Source organism: Octodon degus, unplaced genomic scaffold, assembly GCF_000260255.1.
Source record: "Octodon degus isolate 3935 unplaced genomic scaffold, OctDeg1.0 scaffold00005, whole genome shotgun sequence".
In the NCBI taxonomy this organism is placed as follows: Eukaryota; Metazoa; Chordata; class Mammalia; order Rodentia; family Octodontidae; genus Octodon; species Octodon degus.
The window spans coordinates 12,652,253-12,666,235 of record NW_004524581.1 but is presented as its reverse complement, the minus strand read 5'-3'; the positions used below and the strand labels follow the sequence as shown (position 1 = coordinate 12,666,235).

General features: G+C 41.2%; 1 protein-coding gene across 5 annotated transcripts in view; it reads left to right on the top strand.

Annotated features, from left to right (window-relative positions):
* Anxa7 (annexin A7) overlaps positions 1 to 9,965 on the top strand; it is a 33,087-nt gene extending 23,122 nt beyond the window's left edge. For 4 of the 5 annotated variants that reach the window (XM_023718674.1, XM_023718663.1, XM_023718670.1 and 1 more), the window contains 6 exons: positions 4,213 to 4,326; positions 4,546 to 4,716; positions 6,602 to 6,772; positions 6,850 to 6,925; positions 7,936 to 8,048; positions 9,563 to 9,965. In XM_023718674.1, coding sequence (XP_023574442.1) covers positions 4,213 to 4,326; positions 4,546 to 4,716; positions 6,602 to 6,772; positions 6,850 to 6,925; positions 7,936 to 8,048; positions 9,563 to 9,685 — 768 coding nt within the window. In that variant the 3' untranslated portion in view covers positions 9,686 to 9,965. The remainder of the gene's footprint in view (positions 1 to 4,212; positions 4,327 to 4,545; positions 4,717 to 6,601; positions 6,773 to 6,849; positions 6,926 to 7,935; positions 8,049 to 9,562) is intronic. The other variant, XM_023718667.1, reaches the window with a different exon arrangement.
* Positions 9,966 to 13,983: the final 4,018 nt, after the last annotated feature.

The following is a 13,983-nucleotide window of genomic DNA, read 5'->3' as shown; positions in this document are numbered from 1 at the left end:
CACACACACACACACACACACACACACACACAAATAAATAAAAAATTTTTCAAAAAACTGATCACTCTGAGCAGAGTTTAGCTGTCCCATCCACTGTGGTCCCACAGGACTTTGTAAAATCTCTGTTGCCATTGATCTCGCTCCTCCCCCCACCCCCCAAAAAAAAAAAAAAATGATCTCACCTAGGACATACCATGTCATATCCTTGAATTTCTAATACTAAGTAGCACTGTCTTGTCCTTTATTTTTTTTGGAGACAGGGTCTCATTGTGTAGTTTAGACTGACCTTGAACACACTTTGTAGCCCAAGCTGCCCTCCTGCCTCAGCCTCCTGAGTGCTGGGATTACATATGTGTACTACCATGCCTGGCCTATAAGTAGTTTATTTTATTTTATATTTTATTTTTCTCATTTCATGTATTTGGTACAGGATCTCACTCCGCAGCTTGGACTAATAGTGATCCTCCTGTTTTCAGCTTCCCTAGCACTGGGATTAGGGCATGTGCCACAATACCCAGACTCATTTGGTGGTCATCGCACTCTGGAGGTGGGACTTGGGGTTGAACCACTGGTTCCTATGCTTGCCAAAGCAGGCACTTAGTCCGCTGAGCTATCTCACTGGCCCTACGTAATTTATATGGAATAATCAGTGATAAATCCAGCAAGAGTCTATGACTACAAATTGTCATTATAAAGAAAAAACTGAACAGAATTATCTTGCCATTCATATAACAATCTTGAAAAAATTTTGTATCTGGCTTACTTTTCTAACAATGTGCTAATGCTCCACGGGTTGGTCCTGCTTTGCCTCTTCTACTATGCCTATATTAAGACTGATGATACAGGGTTGGGATATAGCTCAGTGGATTCCTGGTACTTCTCCTCCCCCCCCCCCCAAAAAAAAAAATTGTACAGCAAAGCCCTAACTTTTGTTAAGGTCTAGTATCATTTCTCTTACAAAGGTATTTTCCATGTTACGAATATTTTTTGTTCATATCTAGACTATACTTTACTGTCTTAAATTTTTCAGATTTTTTTATAGAATAAAAACAGAACTCATGGCTTATTTTCCTTACTTACCCCAGTCACTTCTCCCTGCTTTAATATGATTCTCCTACCTTGTTGTGATATCTTGATTTTTTTTTTTTTTTGTGGAACTGGGGATTGAACTCAGGCCCTTGAGCTTACCAGGCAATCACTTATTCTACTGAGCTATCTCCCCAGCCCCAACATTTGGGAAGACTTTTTTGTTTTTGTTTTTGTTTTTTGGCTACTTGAGACTGCCCTAAGGGCTGGTCTGGTACAGCTTCTGGAGCTGGGAATCGAACCGCGGTCCTATATGCCTGCCTGCATTTACCCACACAGCGCTTTAAACAGCTGAGCTATTTATTATGCAAAGCCAGTGATGTCTTGATTCTGACTTCTTTATCACTGTCACTGAATGTTATTCAGTGCCTACTGTATGCCCAGACTGTAAAATGGCTATTTTTTTAATTTAATTCTGTAAAATGGCTCTTTATCTTCTATTTTGTGTCTTTCCATTTCCATTGCCACCATTTATGCTCAAGCCTTTCTTTTCATTTTTTTTGAGACAGGGTCTCACTATGCAATTTGGTCTGGCCTTGTGCTCACTGTTTTATAACCCCCAGGCTGGTCTTGAACTTGCAGCAATCCTCCTGTCTCAACCTCTTGAGTGTGCTAGGATTACAGGAATGTACCGCCAGTTAAGCCTTTCTTACCTGAATATTACAGTATGCCGTGCTGCCCTGTCCCCAGGGTGCACTGAGACAGGATTGATGCTGGGTGTGGTGGCACACACCTGTAATCCCAGCGCTTGGGAGGCTGAAAACAGGAGGATCACTACAAGTGCAGTCTATGTAGTGAGACCCTGCAGGCCCTGTACTAAATACATAAAAAATAAATATTACAGTAGTCTAAAGGTTCTCATCTAAGCAAGGGAAACAGGCAGGATTGCAAGTCCAAGATTAATCTGTACAACTTAGACTCAATAGTAGAGCAACCTTGGGTCCAGTTCCCAGAATTAAAAAACAAAACACAAAACCGAGAACAACCTTGTCACCATAGTCTGTCACGCATATTATCGCTGTATTTGTATCCTTTTCTTGCATAAGAGATTCTAATGGCTCCTCCTAGAAAGTAATTGAAGGTTTAGGTACAATTTTGTTTTACTACTTTGTAGGAAAATCTTCCTCTTTAACAAAGTTCTTATTGTTCCAGTGAGCAAACTTTGTTCATGCCTATCCCTGTACCTAGTGGTTCTCAAACTTAGTTGAGTATAATCTCCTTTAAAATATTTTATTTGGGCCGGGGAGATGGCTTAGTGAAATAAGCACTTCACTGACAAGTGCAAGGGCCTGAGTTCGATCCCTGGTCCCACTCCCCAAAAAAAATTTTTTTTTTTTTTTGGTCTGTTTTGAGATAGGGACTTCCTATGCAGTTCAGGCTGGCCTTGAGTTCACTTTGTAGCCCAGGCTGGACTCAAACTCACAACAGTCCTCCTGCATCAGCCTCCCAAGTGCTGGGATTACAGGCATGTGCCCTCGCGCCTGGCTTCTTTAAAATTTAAAAATAATTTCTCAGTCTTAGTTTTTTTTTTTTTTTTTTTTTTTACGGAACCGGGGATTGAACTCAGGCCCTTGCGCTCACCAGGGAAGCGCTTATTCCACTGAGCCATCTCCCTGGCCCTTCAGTCTTAGTTTTTCAACTAAAGGCCTGGGCATTAGTTTTTTTAAAAAACACACTTCATAGATAATTATACAATTGTGAATAGAGGTTCCTTGTTTGTGTTTAATACTCTTGCCTTAAATCCCCTTCTTTCTCTTTGCTAACTTTTACATATTTTCAAAATAAGGGGCCAGCCCAATAGCTCAGCGGATTAAAGTTCCTGCTTAGGCAGATGCAGTGGCCGGGGTTCGATCCCCAGTGTGCAGTGCTGGCCCCGCCCCCAGCGTGCACTGAAGTGATGATTGAGACTGGGCATGGTGACATGCACCTGTAATCCCAGCTTTTGGGAAGCTGAACACAGGCGGATCACTATGAGTCCGATCCACATAGTGAGACCCTGTAGACCCTATACTAAATAAAAAAAAAAAAAAATCTGGATTAGCAGGGTGTAGTGGTGCAGGCCTGTAATCCCAGCACTCGGGAGGCTGAGGCAGGAGCATTGCTGTGAGTTTCAGGACAGTCTGGGCTACACTGTGAGTTTAAGGCCAACCTGGACTACACAGTGAGATCTGGTCTCTAAGAAGAAAGAAGATCTTGGGCTGGTGAGATGGCTCAGTGGTCTAAAGCACCTACTTAGAACAAACTTAGCAAGGCACAGGGACCGTGGTTCAATCCCCCAGCACCACATGCCAGCCATCCCCGCCCCCTGGTGGGCTGAGCTGGCCACACACACACACACACACACACACACACACACACACAAATTAAAAGAAGAAGAAAGAAGATCTTGTCTAAATTTTTTGTCTGAGCTCTCTAGCTCATTCTAACCCTTTTCTTATTTCAACATTTCTGTTACTGATATCTGTGTGAGTCCTCTGGTGCTGGAGTTCAGGTTACTGATATTATTTAAGCTTCTCTTTCCAAGTTAGAAGATGATGCTGGCTTTTGTTTCTAATTCCTCACCAGGAATGGTTTCTTGTATTAAGTGACTATCACTTTGTTAATTTGAATTTCTTAATGTTTCTCTTGCTATGTAATCTTTTTTTTTTTTTTTCAAAATTTTATTGATAAACAGATAGCAATGAGACAGTTTCAAATCAAATCGGAAGTACAGATTCAACAAATAACACACTGCATATATTCTTCTTAGTGGTTAATTGCTGTACAAGATGCGGACTTGAGATCCTATTTACAAACACCATTAGAACAAATCATTCTATTCATTAAGAGAATGCAACTATATATCTATCCTAACCACTTTGAATATACAGATACAACTGTGTAATCTTATAGTAGAACTACAGTAAGAATTGTTTCTGTTGAAAGAAAGAACGGCTTATAGATAGAATGAATATATCTACTTGAATTAATAAACTTTAATTTACTGTTTCTTAGTATTTCACAGTTAGATTTGAAATCAAGCTTTTATAGAGCAACTCCATTTCATTTTTCCCTATTTTCCTTAAAAGGCTTAAAGAAAAAAAATTGGAGAACCTGTATACTTAGCTTACATTTGTAATTAAACAGGATTTAATCAAAGATCTCAAGTCAGAGTTGAGTGGAAATATGGAAGAACTTATCCTTGCCCTTTTCATGCCTCCTACATATTATGATGCCTGGAGCTTACGGAATGCAATGCAGGTACTGTGTCATTTATTATAAATATTACATGCTATTTAATATGTAAAACCTACAAATTATGGTGGTTCTGAATGTGCAGTGAAAGTTTAAAACATTTCATATCATTTGAAATACAGAGCTTTTTCAGGTCTAAAAGACAAATATTGATGGAATATTAAGGTTGAGTTACTTTGAGTTATTTTTGTTTCCCTTTTGTATAATTTCCCTTTCTTCATATAGGGAGCAGGAACTCAGGAATGTGTATTGATTGAGATCTTGTGCACAAGAACAAATCAAGAAATCCGAGAAGTTGTCAGATGTTATCAGTCAGAATTTGGCCGAGACCTTGAGAAAGACATTCGGTCAGATACTTCGGGGCATTTTGAACGTTTACTGGTGTCCATGTGCCAGGTGAGTGCAGTGTGAATGTTTGTGTGTTAGTGGAGGGAACTGTTTCATGTTAGTGAGCATTGTTAATTCCTTCTAATATTTAGCCACCTTAGAATATTGTCATCTTTAAGTGAGATACCATAGAACTCAGGTTACAGATTTCTTTGTAAATAGTACTAGGATTTATCTGTGCTCATCTGGCTTTTATGTGGAATCAGAAATTAACCTCAGACCGGCCAAATAGCTCAGCGGACTAAAGCCCCTCCTTAGGTACAGGGACTGGGGTTCAATCCCTGGTGTGCTGTTCCGGCCCAGCTCCTGGGGCGTGCTGAGATGGGGACTGAGATTGGGCATGGTGGCACACACCAGTAATCCCAGTGCTTGGGAGGCTGAAAACAGGAGGATCACTATGAGTCCAGTCAGTGTAGTGAGACTCTGTAGTCCTTGTACTAAATTTTTTTTTAAAAAAAGAAAAATATACTGGCTGGTGAGATGGCTCAGTGGTCTAAAGCACCTACTTAGTACAAGCTTAGCAAAGCACATGGACCGCGGTTCAATCCCCCAGCACCACATGCCAGCCAGCTCCGCCCCCAGGTGAGCTGAGCTGGCCACACACACATGCGCACACACACACACACACACGTAAATAAATAAAATAAATAAATTTTTTTAAAAAAGAAAAATATACTAACCTCTTGTTGACCCAGGGATATAGCTCAGCAGTGTAAGCATGTGTGTGGCAAGTGCAAGGTCCTGAGTTTGATCCTTGCTATGAGAGAAAGAGAACAAATGAACCTCTTGAATTGGGCATAGTGCCAGTTTGTAATCCCAGCACTCAAGAGGCTGAGGCAGAAGGATTGCCTCGGAGTTCAAGGCCAGCCTGAGCTACATAGACCCTGTCTCAAACAAACGAACAAATTGGCCTCTTTAAGGTTTTGTATATCTCTAATTGAAGAAAAACCAGTCAAAACCAACTTGAGGTTCTGTGGCAGACATGAGGATGAAATTGTAAATTTGAACTTAAACTAGCCATACCTTTTCTAGGGCATGACCAACAAGTAGCTTCCTAGGAAAATGAGATTGTGGTGTTTGATTCCAGAGTCAATAGTCTAGGAAGGATTTCTGAGGTAGTCCTAGCATTTCTGTGTTCATTTGCTCATGTAGATTATGCCTCTCCATGTTCCTTGTGCCAGGTGCTCTCAAGCAGTTTTCCACCTTCCTACTTTTTTCTTCAGAAGAGCTGCCTTCAAAAGCTCATCTTCAGAAGCTTGTGGGTCTTCTTTTCCCCCAGGCAGAACTCTATTGAAATTAGTCTATTTGCGAGCCTATCTGGGTATATGAAAGGACCTATCCGCTTACACTTTTTTGGGGAGACAGTGTTTCATTGTGTAGTTCAAGATGGCCTGGAATGTATTGCTGTACTCCTACCTCAACTTCCTGAGTGCAGGGATTATAGGGACATACCACCATGTCTAGGTTAGGTCTTTTTGTCTCATGATACCGTATTTGTTTTTTTGTTTGTTTGTTTTTTTGTTTTTTGAGGAACTGGGGATTGAACTCAGACCCATGCGCTTGCCAGGAAAGTGATTATTCCACTGAGCCATCTCCCCAGCCCCCGATACCATATTTGGATGAAAGATAGGAAGTTTGTGAAACTATATCACATTTTTCCTTCCTAAACTAAAAGCTCTCCCTTGTGTCCCTGCATCAAGCATGGTTCCTGGCATCAAGCAAGTGCTCAGTGTCTGGTTACATGAGTGAATATAAGTGGAACTCAGTGCAGTGCTTATTAGCCTCAAATTCAAGCCTATAGAGAGTTATAAATGATCTCTTTGCATCCTCAAGTGACTGGCTAGGGGTAGCGCTTGATAGAGTTTCTTTTAGTTTCTGCCTTCCTCTCTTGCAGGGAAATCGCGATGAGAACCCAAGTGTGAACCCCCAGATGGCTCAGGAAGATGCACAGCGCCTTTATCAGGCTGGTGAGGGGAGACTTGGGACGGATGAATCTTGCTTTAACATGATCCTGGCCACAAGAAGCTTTCCTCAGCTGAAGGCTACCATAGAGGCGTATTCCAGGGTACGAGCTTCTTTTCTGAAGATCTGATGTCTGTTTTAAGATGTGAAAATATTTAACTCTGTGATTTTTGTTTGCAGATGGCTAATCGAGATTTGTTAAGCAGCGTCAGTCGTGAGTTTTCCGGCTATATTGAAAGTGGTTTGAAGACCATCTGTAAGAGACTTTTGTGTTTTGTTTGTTTTGTTTTTAAGCGATTAGGGGCTTTGAATAGCTGTTCTCATTATGTGATTATATTCTATATAGTCTCTCTGGAATCTGCTTAGGCAAAAGCTGATTAAATCTTCTGTTTTTATGTATCATCTAAGGATGGTCGGTGGTGTGATGCAATAGGGCTGCTGGGAATTATTTGGCCTTCATCTGCAGGCCTTTCCCAAAAGGACTGTGCAAAAGATCTGTGGACTGTGGTGCTTCCTTTAAGATGTATGGACAAGTCCTAAGAACACCACAGCATACAATTTTGAACCCTCAGAATGTACCTGTCAACCACTCAGATAGATGAGATGCTTTCCCTTTAGGAATTCTGATGATCTAACCTTCAGTTGCCTAATGGGATGGAAATTTTGTACCTGTATCAACTAATGGACTCAGGAGAATATTAGTGTACTAACACATTGTTATTAGCAATTGGAGTTGCAGATTTTACTATAGTAATTGTAATCAGTAATGCATGGCTAGTATGTCTTTACCTTCTGTAGGAAAATATTTTGTTAAATAAATTTCAAAGATATGCCAGATTTTTTAAACATCATTTGGAAATTTTGCTCAAATCTATGGTTTGTCTTCTAAGTTATCATGTCTTTCGGCCAAGTGATACCTGACTGTAGAATTCAAGATTTTGTTATTGTCATTTTAGTAGAATATTACTGGGGCATATTTGCTGCAGATTTTCACAGTGTAAGGGGAGAATATGTAAAAAAAAATTTAAGTCAGTACATCTATAGAGAGAAAATAGGATTTTCTAGAATTGAAGGTTATCCATCTGATGCAGCTAGAAAGAAAGATACTGAGAAAAATAAGTAGGTTGGGGAACATCTCCAACTTATCTGGGATTTCCAAGATCCTATAGAGAAAAAAGGGAGGCTCAATGTGATTTTTAAAAAAAGCTGGAGGGATGGGCTTTTTTGTCTGTTCTGCCCCTGGTCTGAAGCCTCTCCGACTTGCAGTGCAGTGCGCCCTGAACCGACCTGCCTTCTTTGCTGAGCGGCTCTACAATTCTATGAAAGGTGCCGGCACAGATGACTCAACTCTTGTCAGAATTGTGGTTTCTCGAAGTGAGGTGAGCCCAGGCAGCACTTTCTCTTTTTGTCTGGTCTTAATATTGAATTTTCATTTCTTCAAATCTTGGTTGTGACATAAAGATGGGCCCCTCTTTGTCGTTATTGAAGAGAGATGGAATAAGGTACAGTGTTCACATTCCTCATGCTGTGGGAGAGGCCTGCAGTGGTGCAGCAGACCTCTGTGCCCCCAGGAAGACAACACTGGTGGATTTTCTTACTTGACAAGGTTCATAAAGGATACTAATCTATGAAATTAGGCGGGGGGGGGGGTGCATCTAAAGAAATTGATTGATTGAGTGCTGGGTACTGAACCTAGGATCTTTACACTAAGCTACATTCCCAGCTTTTTCTTTCACTTTTTACAGCAAGGTACCCATGCTGGGCTTAAATTTATGATGCTACTGCCTCAGTCTCCCAAAGTACTGGAGTTACAGGCCTGTGTATCTTCCTTTTTAAGGCTGAATAATATCTATATCACCTGCTAATTCATTTATCATTGGGCACAGCTGGGATGTTTCCACCCTTTGGTTATTGTGAATAATATTGCTATGAGTATGGGTGCATGGAAACCTGTTCCTGTTTCCACTTTTTTTAAATTAAGAATTGGATAATAATATAATTTTTCTTTTGCACTTTTTTTTTAAGGAATCCCCTGTTTTCCATTGTAGCTTTCATTTCTAGCAGCAATGTACAAGTGTTCTCATTTCTCAGCATCCTCGCCAGTACTTAACTCTGCTCAGTGGTTTGTTTTTGTTTATCTGTCTGGCACAGGGTCTCACTACACAGCTTGAACTCCTGGTGATCCTCATGTTTTCAGCCTCCCCAGCGCTGGGGTCACAGGCATGCACCACCACACTTGGACTCAGTGGCAGGCTCAGTGTGCCCACGGGCGGGACCAGCATGGTCTGCTTAGAGTTTTTGATGATAGCCATCCTGTTAACAAATGGCATATGCTATTATAGCCATCTTATGTTTAGGGCTTTTGTTTTTGTTTTTATTTGAGACAGGCTGTCCCTATATTCAGGCTGGCCTCAAACTCATGATCCTCCTGACTGCTGGGATTACAGGCTTGTGCCACCACACCTGGCCACTGTATTTTTTTCAGTAACTATTGTTTTAGAATAATAAATTTAAAAAAAAAATAATAGGTAAAACTAGTTTCATTCTTATCCGGTATTTTACAGAGCAGCAAGTCAGGCCTTCACTGAGTAGTGTTTGGGTTTTTTTTTTTTTTTTGTACTTTTGGTTGTTTTTTGTTTTTTGGTGGAACTGGGGATTCAACTCAGGCCTGTGCGCTTGCCAGAGAAGCATTTATTCTACTGAGCCTTCTCTCCAGCCTCACTGAGTAGTTGTTTGTACTGCTATGAATGTCAGCTATAAAAATGTTGGTCACTTGATATTTCTCCCCCACTTCCCTATTTTGATTATTAATATGTTATTTTTAAAAGAATTGTAATAACATTTTATGTTGATGCTTTTTTAAAAAAAAACAAACTTGTTGTTACTTACGCAGATTGACCTTGTACAAATAAAACAGATGTTCACGCAGATGTATCAGAAGACCTTGGGCACAATGATTGCAAGTGACACAAGTGGAGATTATCGAAGGCTTCTTCTCGCCATTGTGGGCCAGTAGAAGGGAATTTTTTAAGTAGAGGAAGTCCTTTAAAGCAGACTGACCTGCATGCAGCAGTATCAGCCATCTCCTAACCATCGCAGCTTAAGGACTGTCAGGGTCAATGTGCTTGATTTGCACATATTATTATTGCCTTAATTCCAATGTTATCTTTTCCTGTATGTATAATCAATGCAAAGCCATATTCAATGATGTAATTTTGCAATATTTGTAATGCTTCATTCTCACTGCTTTGGTTCTAATTAAGATTTCAAATTGAATAAAAATTACAGTGATCTAATTCTGTATAATTATGAACAATTGTGTTATAAGATTGCTCATCACTTTGTCTAGTTCAAAAAGAGAAAAAAATTATACTTTTACAAAGTGATCCTGGTCTGGCTTGATTTAAAAATGAATAAAATGAAGCGCTGTCAGTGTGCTAGCACACCCCTATAAGCCTAGCACTTTGAGAGATTGAGGCAAGGACCATTAAGTTTGTCCCTAGCCTGGCAACCTAGTGACTTAGTGAGATCCTGTCTAAAAATAAAACTTAAAAAACCAGGCTAAAGCTAGGCAGTCTGACACACATCTGTTAAGTCCAGCATTGTATGAGGGTGAGGCAGAAGGGGTCACAAGTTTGAGCTTAGTGGTTTAGCAAGATCTGTCTCAAAAATTTGAAAAGGGCTGGGGTCAACAGGACAGCTGCTCGCCCTGTGGCAGACAGGAAGCAAAGAGAAGAGGAGCATGGCACAAGAAACACTTCCATGTCACAGCCCAGTAATACTCCTAACCAGGTCATTTTTTCTGAATACATGAGATTTTTGGGGGAGAGTTTAGATAAATACCATAGTATTCTGTCTCTTGCCCCAAAAAACTTACATGCATCTCTGAGTACTCAAATTCTTCTCAGTTCTGTCATTGCTGAAAAATCCCAAGACCAATGTCTGATATAATTGAAAGGAAACTCAGCTGTGAGCCCTTGTAAAAAGCAAAGGGAAAGTTCAGTACTTCTGACTTGCAATGACACAGGGTAGACATTATCACTCCAAAAGGGAGGAACAGGAATGCAAAGAATTAAATCAAGGCTGGCCAGATAGCTCAACAGACTAATGCCCCTGCACAGTGACCAGGGTTTGAGCCCCCCAACCCCCCAAGCTGTGTGGGCCCTGGCCTCACCCCCCAAGGCATGCCGGTATGTGCCTGTAATCCCAGGGCTTGGGAGAATGAAGACAGCAGGAGGATCGCTAGGAGTCCAATCTGCAGTGAGACCCTGTCGACCCTGTACTAAAATACATTAAAAAAAAAAAAAAAAGACCAAAACCCAGCAGGGCAAACCAATTCTTTAGTTCCATGTCCAGTACTAGAGCAGGTTGTGGTAAAGTGTGAGCTCTCCAGGTGTGGGCAGCCTTACCCCTATGGCTTCTCAGGCTGGCTGTACTTGCTACTATAATTTCCTCAATAGATATTTATATTACTGTCATATTCAATGTCATGGAGTCTCCACTGTGCTTTCAGCTTCACTTAAAGCTTTAAGCATCACCTCTCAAGGACTCCTGGGGGCACTAAAACATTGACACATTTATGGCTGGTCTTCCAAGGCATTTAAAATATGTGTAGATGGACTAAAGCACCTGCTCATGCACAGCGCAGTGGCCAGGGTTCAATCCTCGGAGTGCTCAGCCTGCCGCTGGGGCACGCTAAGATGGCGGTTGAGTCCAATCTACATAGTGAGACCCTATAGACCATGTACTAAATACATTAAAATGTGGGTAGAAGCCTTCATTACCCCATAACTTGCATTCTACATGCCTGAAAACTCAGAACCACTCATGATACCAAGGCCTCCTGATTGCCAGAGCGGTACCTTGCACCCTACATGTCATAACTGCACTGGCCTCTGAGTACCTGTATGGCTGAACTTGGGATGTATTTCCTTAAGCAACCCTGAATGAGCAGGGCACCCTGAGGTTCTCAAAGCAAAGTCTATGCTTTACACCCTTTGTGGAATGACCAAGATGTGGCCATTTCCTGAGATGACCACTGGTCATCTTTCCTATTGTCCTGAAGGCAAAATACTTGGCTTTTTTTAATGCTAGTATTTTCAGCATCTACATTCTCCTGGGTCCCAATTTTATAGGTGTATTCTTTTTGGCCAAGCTGCACGTTTTCCGAATTATAGTGGCACATGAGTTCATGAATTTGATTTGCTCTACAATTTTGGAAAAGATGTCCACGTTTGTGTTTGCATGGAAATGATGGCTGCAGTCATGTTTGTCACCTAGAGCAGTTTCCAAATGAAAATTTTATCAAATGCTTATGTTTGTGAATCACATTATTTATGTTTGTGAACCGCATTGTTTTCAAACAAAAGCATTTGCAATCTAAGTATGACCGTATTTATCTCTGCTTTTTGCTCGTGATGCTTTGTAGATCTGACCTTAAAAAGTCAGCAGTACTTGTGCCACAGCCTGAACATTGGGCTGCCTCAAAATTCCCACCACTTTAATTAGTCCATTACCTTTAACATCACCTCACATTGCTTCTCGGCCTTTTGGCTAAGACCAAGTATGAATTCAGCCTCATAACCACTGTGAACAAAATGAAAGCAGACTCATAGCTGGAATGGAGCCGGCATGGTCTCTAGGGTCCAGTGGGGTACAGTAATACACGGGTTTGCAGGTAGAAGGATTGGGCAAAATTTTGCATCTTTTCCTGAACTCTTGAGTCAAGTGACAGGCACAGCTATGACCAACTCCTCCACTCTGACGTGTGGTCATGGCTTTCCCTAGTTGAAATTCCAGTTGTCTGGAATTTAAAGAATTTTTTTTTTGTATGTGTTTTTTTGCATATATGGTACTGGGTAGTATTGTTCAATCCAGTTGGTTCCAGAGACAGTAGAGAGCAATCGTGGTGGTAAAACGGAAGTGCAGAGCAGTGATGGAAGTAACTGTAGTTTGCAGAATAGTGATGAAGGTGACAAGAATATGCAAAGCAATAAATAGCCAGGGGTAATGGCATGTGCCTGTAATTAGGATTACCATGAGTTCAAATCTACACTACATAGCGAGACCCTGCCTTAGTAAAGACCAGAAAATAGGAAGTGCAAAGCAATAATGTAAGAAACAAAAAAGTGCATAGCAAGAACAGTAAGAAGAGGGTTTTGAAGAAAACCACTGAACTGAGGAAGAAAATTCTAGAAAAGTACGAGTGTGGTATTTGTGTGGCTGATCTGGCCTTGGAATACAACAATTGAAGTCAACAATTTTGATTATTTTGAAGAATAAAGATGCTATCAAAGGAGTTGATACAGCAAAAAGAGTAACAATGGTAACTAAGCAGAGGTCACAAGTGCTGGAAGAGGTGGAAAAAATGATGGTGTAGACATAGAGGAGCTGGCAGGTGATAACATTGGTGAAGTTATGATTTGTGTAAAAGTCAAGAAGTTGCAGTGATTTACTGCAAGAAAACCCCTGTTCAAGTGTAACAAAGGAAGAGTTAAGGCCAGTAGAGGGTGGTTTGATAAACTCCACAAGAGAAGTGCCATCCACAGTGTGATCAGATACGGTGAGACTTCCAGTTCTGCCAAGGCTGCTGCAGAAGTCTACAAGAAGGAATTTATGGAACTCATGAAGGCTGAAGAATATATTAGCTCAAAAATGTTCAACTACAATGAAACAAGATGCTTCTGAAAGAAGATGCTGAACAGAGCCTGTAGTAAGCAGGAGGAAAGGACACTGCCAGGGCACAGGCCCATGAAAGACTGGATGATGCTTTTGCTGTGTGCCAACACAACTGCCAACCTGAAGATTAAGGCACTACTGGTGCACTATTCCCAGACCCACGCAAGGCGCAGAATGTGAACAAGGCCAGACTGCCTCTGATTTGGAGGCCAGTGAAAAAGCTTGAGTTACAGAGCAGTTGTTCATGGAATGGCTGCATCAGGTGTTCCCACCCACCATTAAGAAATATCTTTCTGGAGAGCCGGCCAAACAACTCAGCGAATTAAAGCACCTGCTTAGGCAGACGCAGTGACGGGGTTCAATCCCCAGTGTGCTGTGCCTTCCCGCCCCCCGGGGTGGGGCGTGCTGAGATGGCGATTGAGACTGGGGGTGGTGGCACCAGCCTGTAATCCCAGTGTTTGGGAGGCTGAATACAGGCGGATCAGTACTAGTCCTACCTACATAGTGAGACCCTGTAGACCCTGTAGACGCTGTCCTAAAATACAGAAAGAAAGAAAGAAAGAAAGAAAGAAAGAAAGAAAGAAAGAAAGAAAGAAAGAAAGAAAGAAAGAAAGAAGAAAGAAAGAAAAAGAAAGA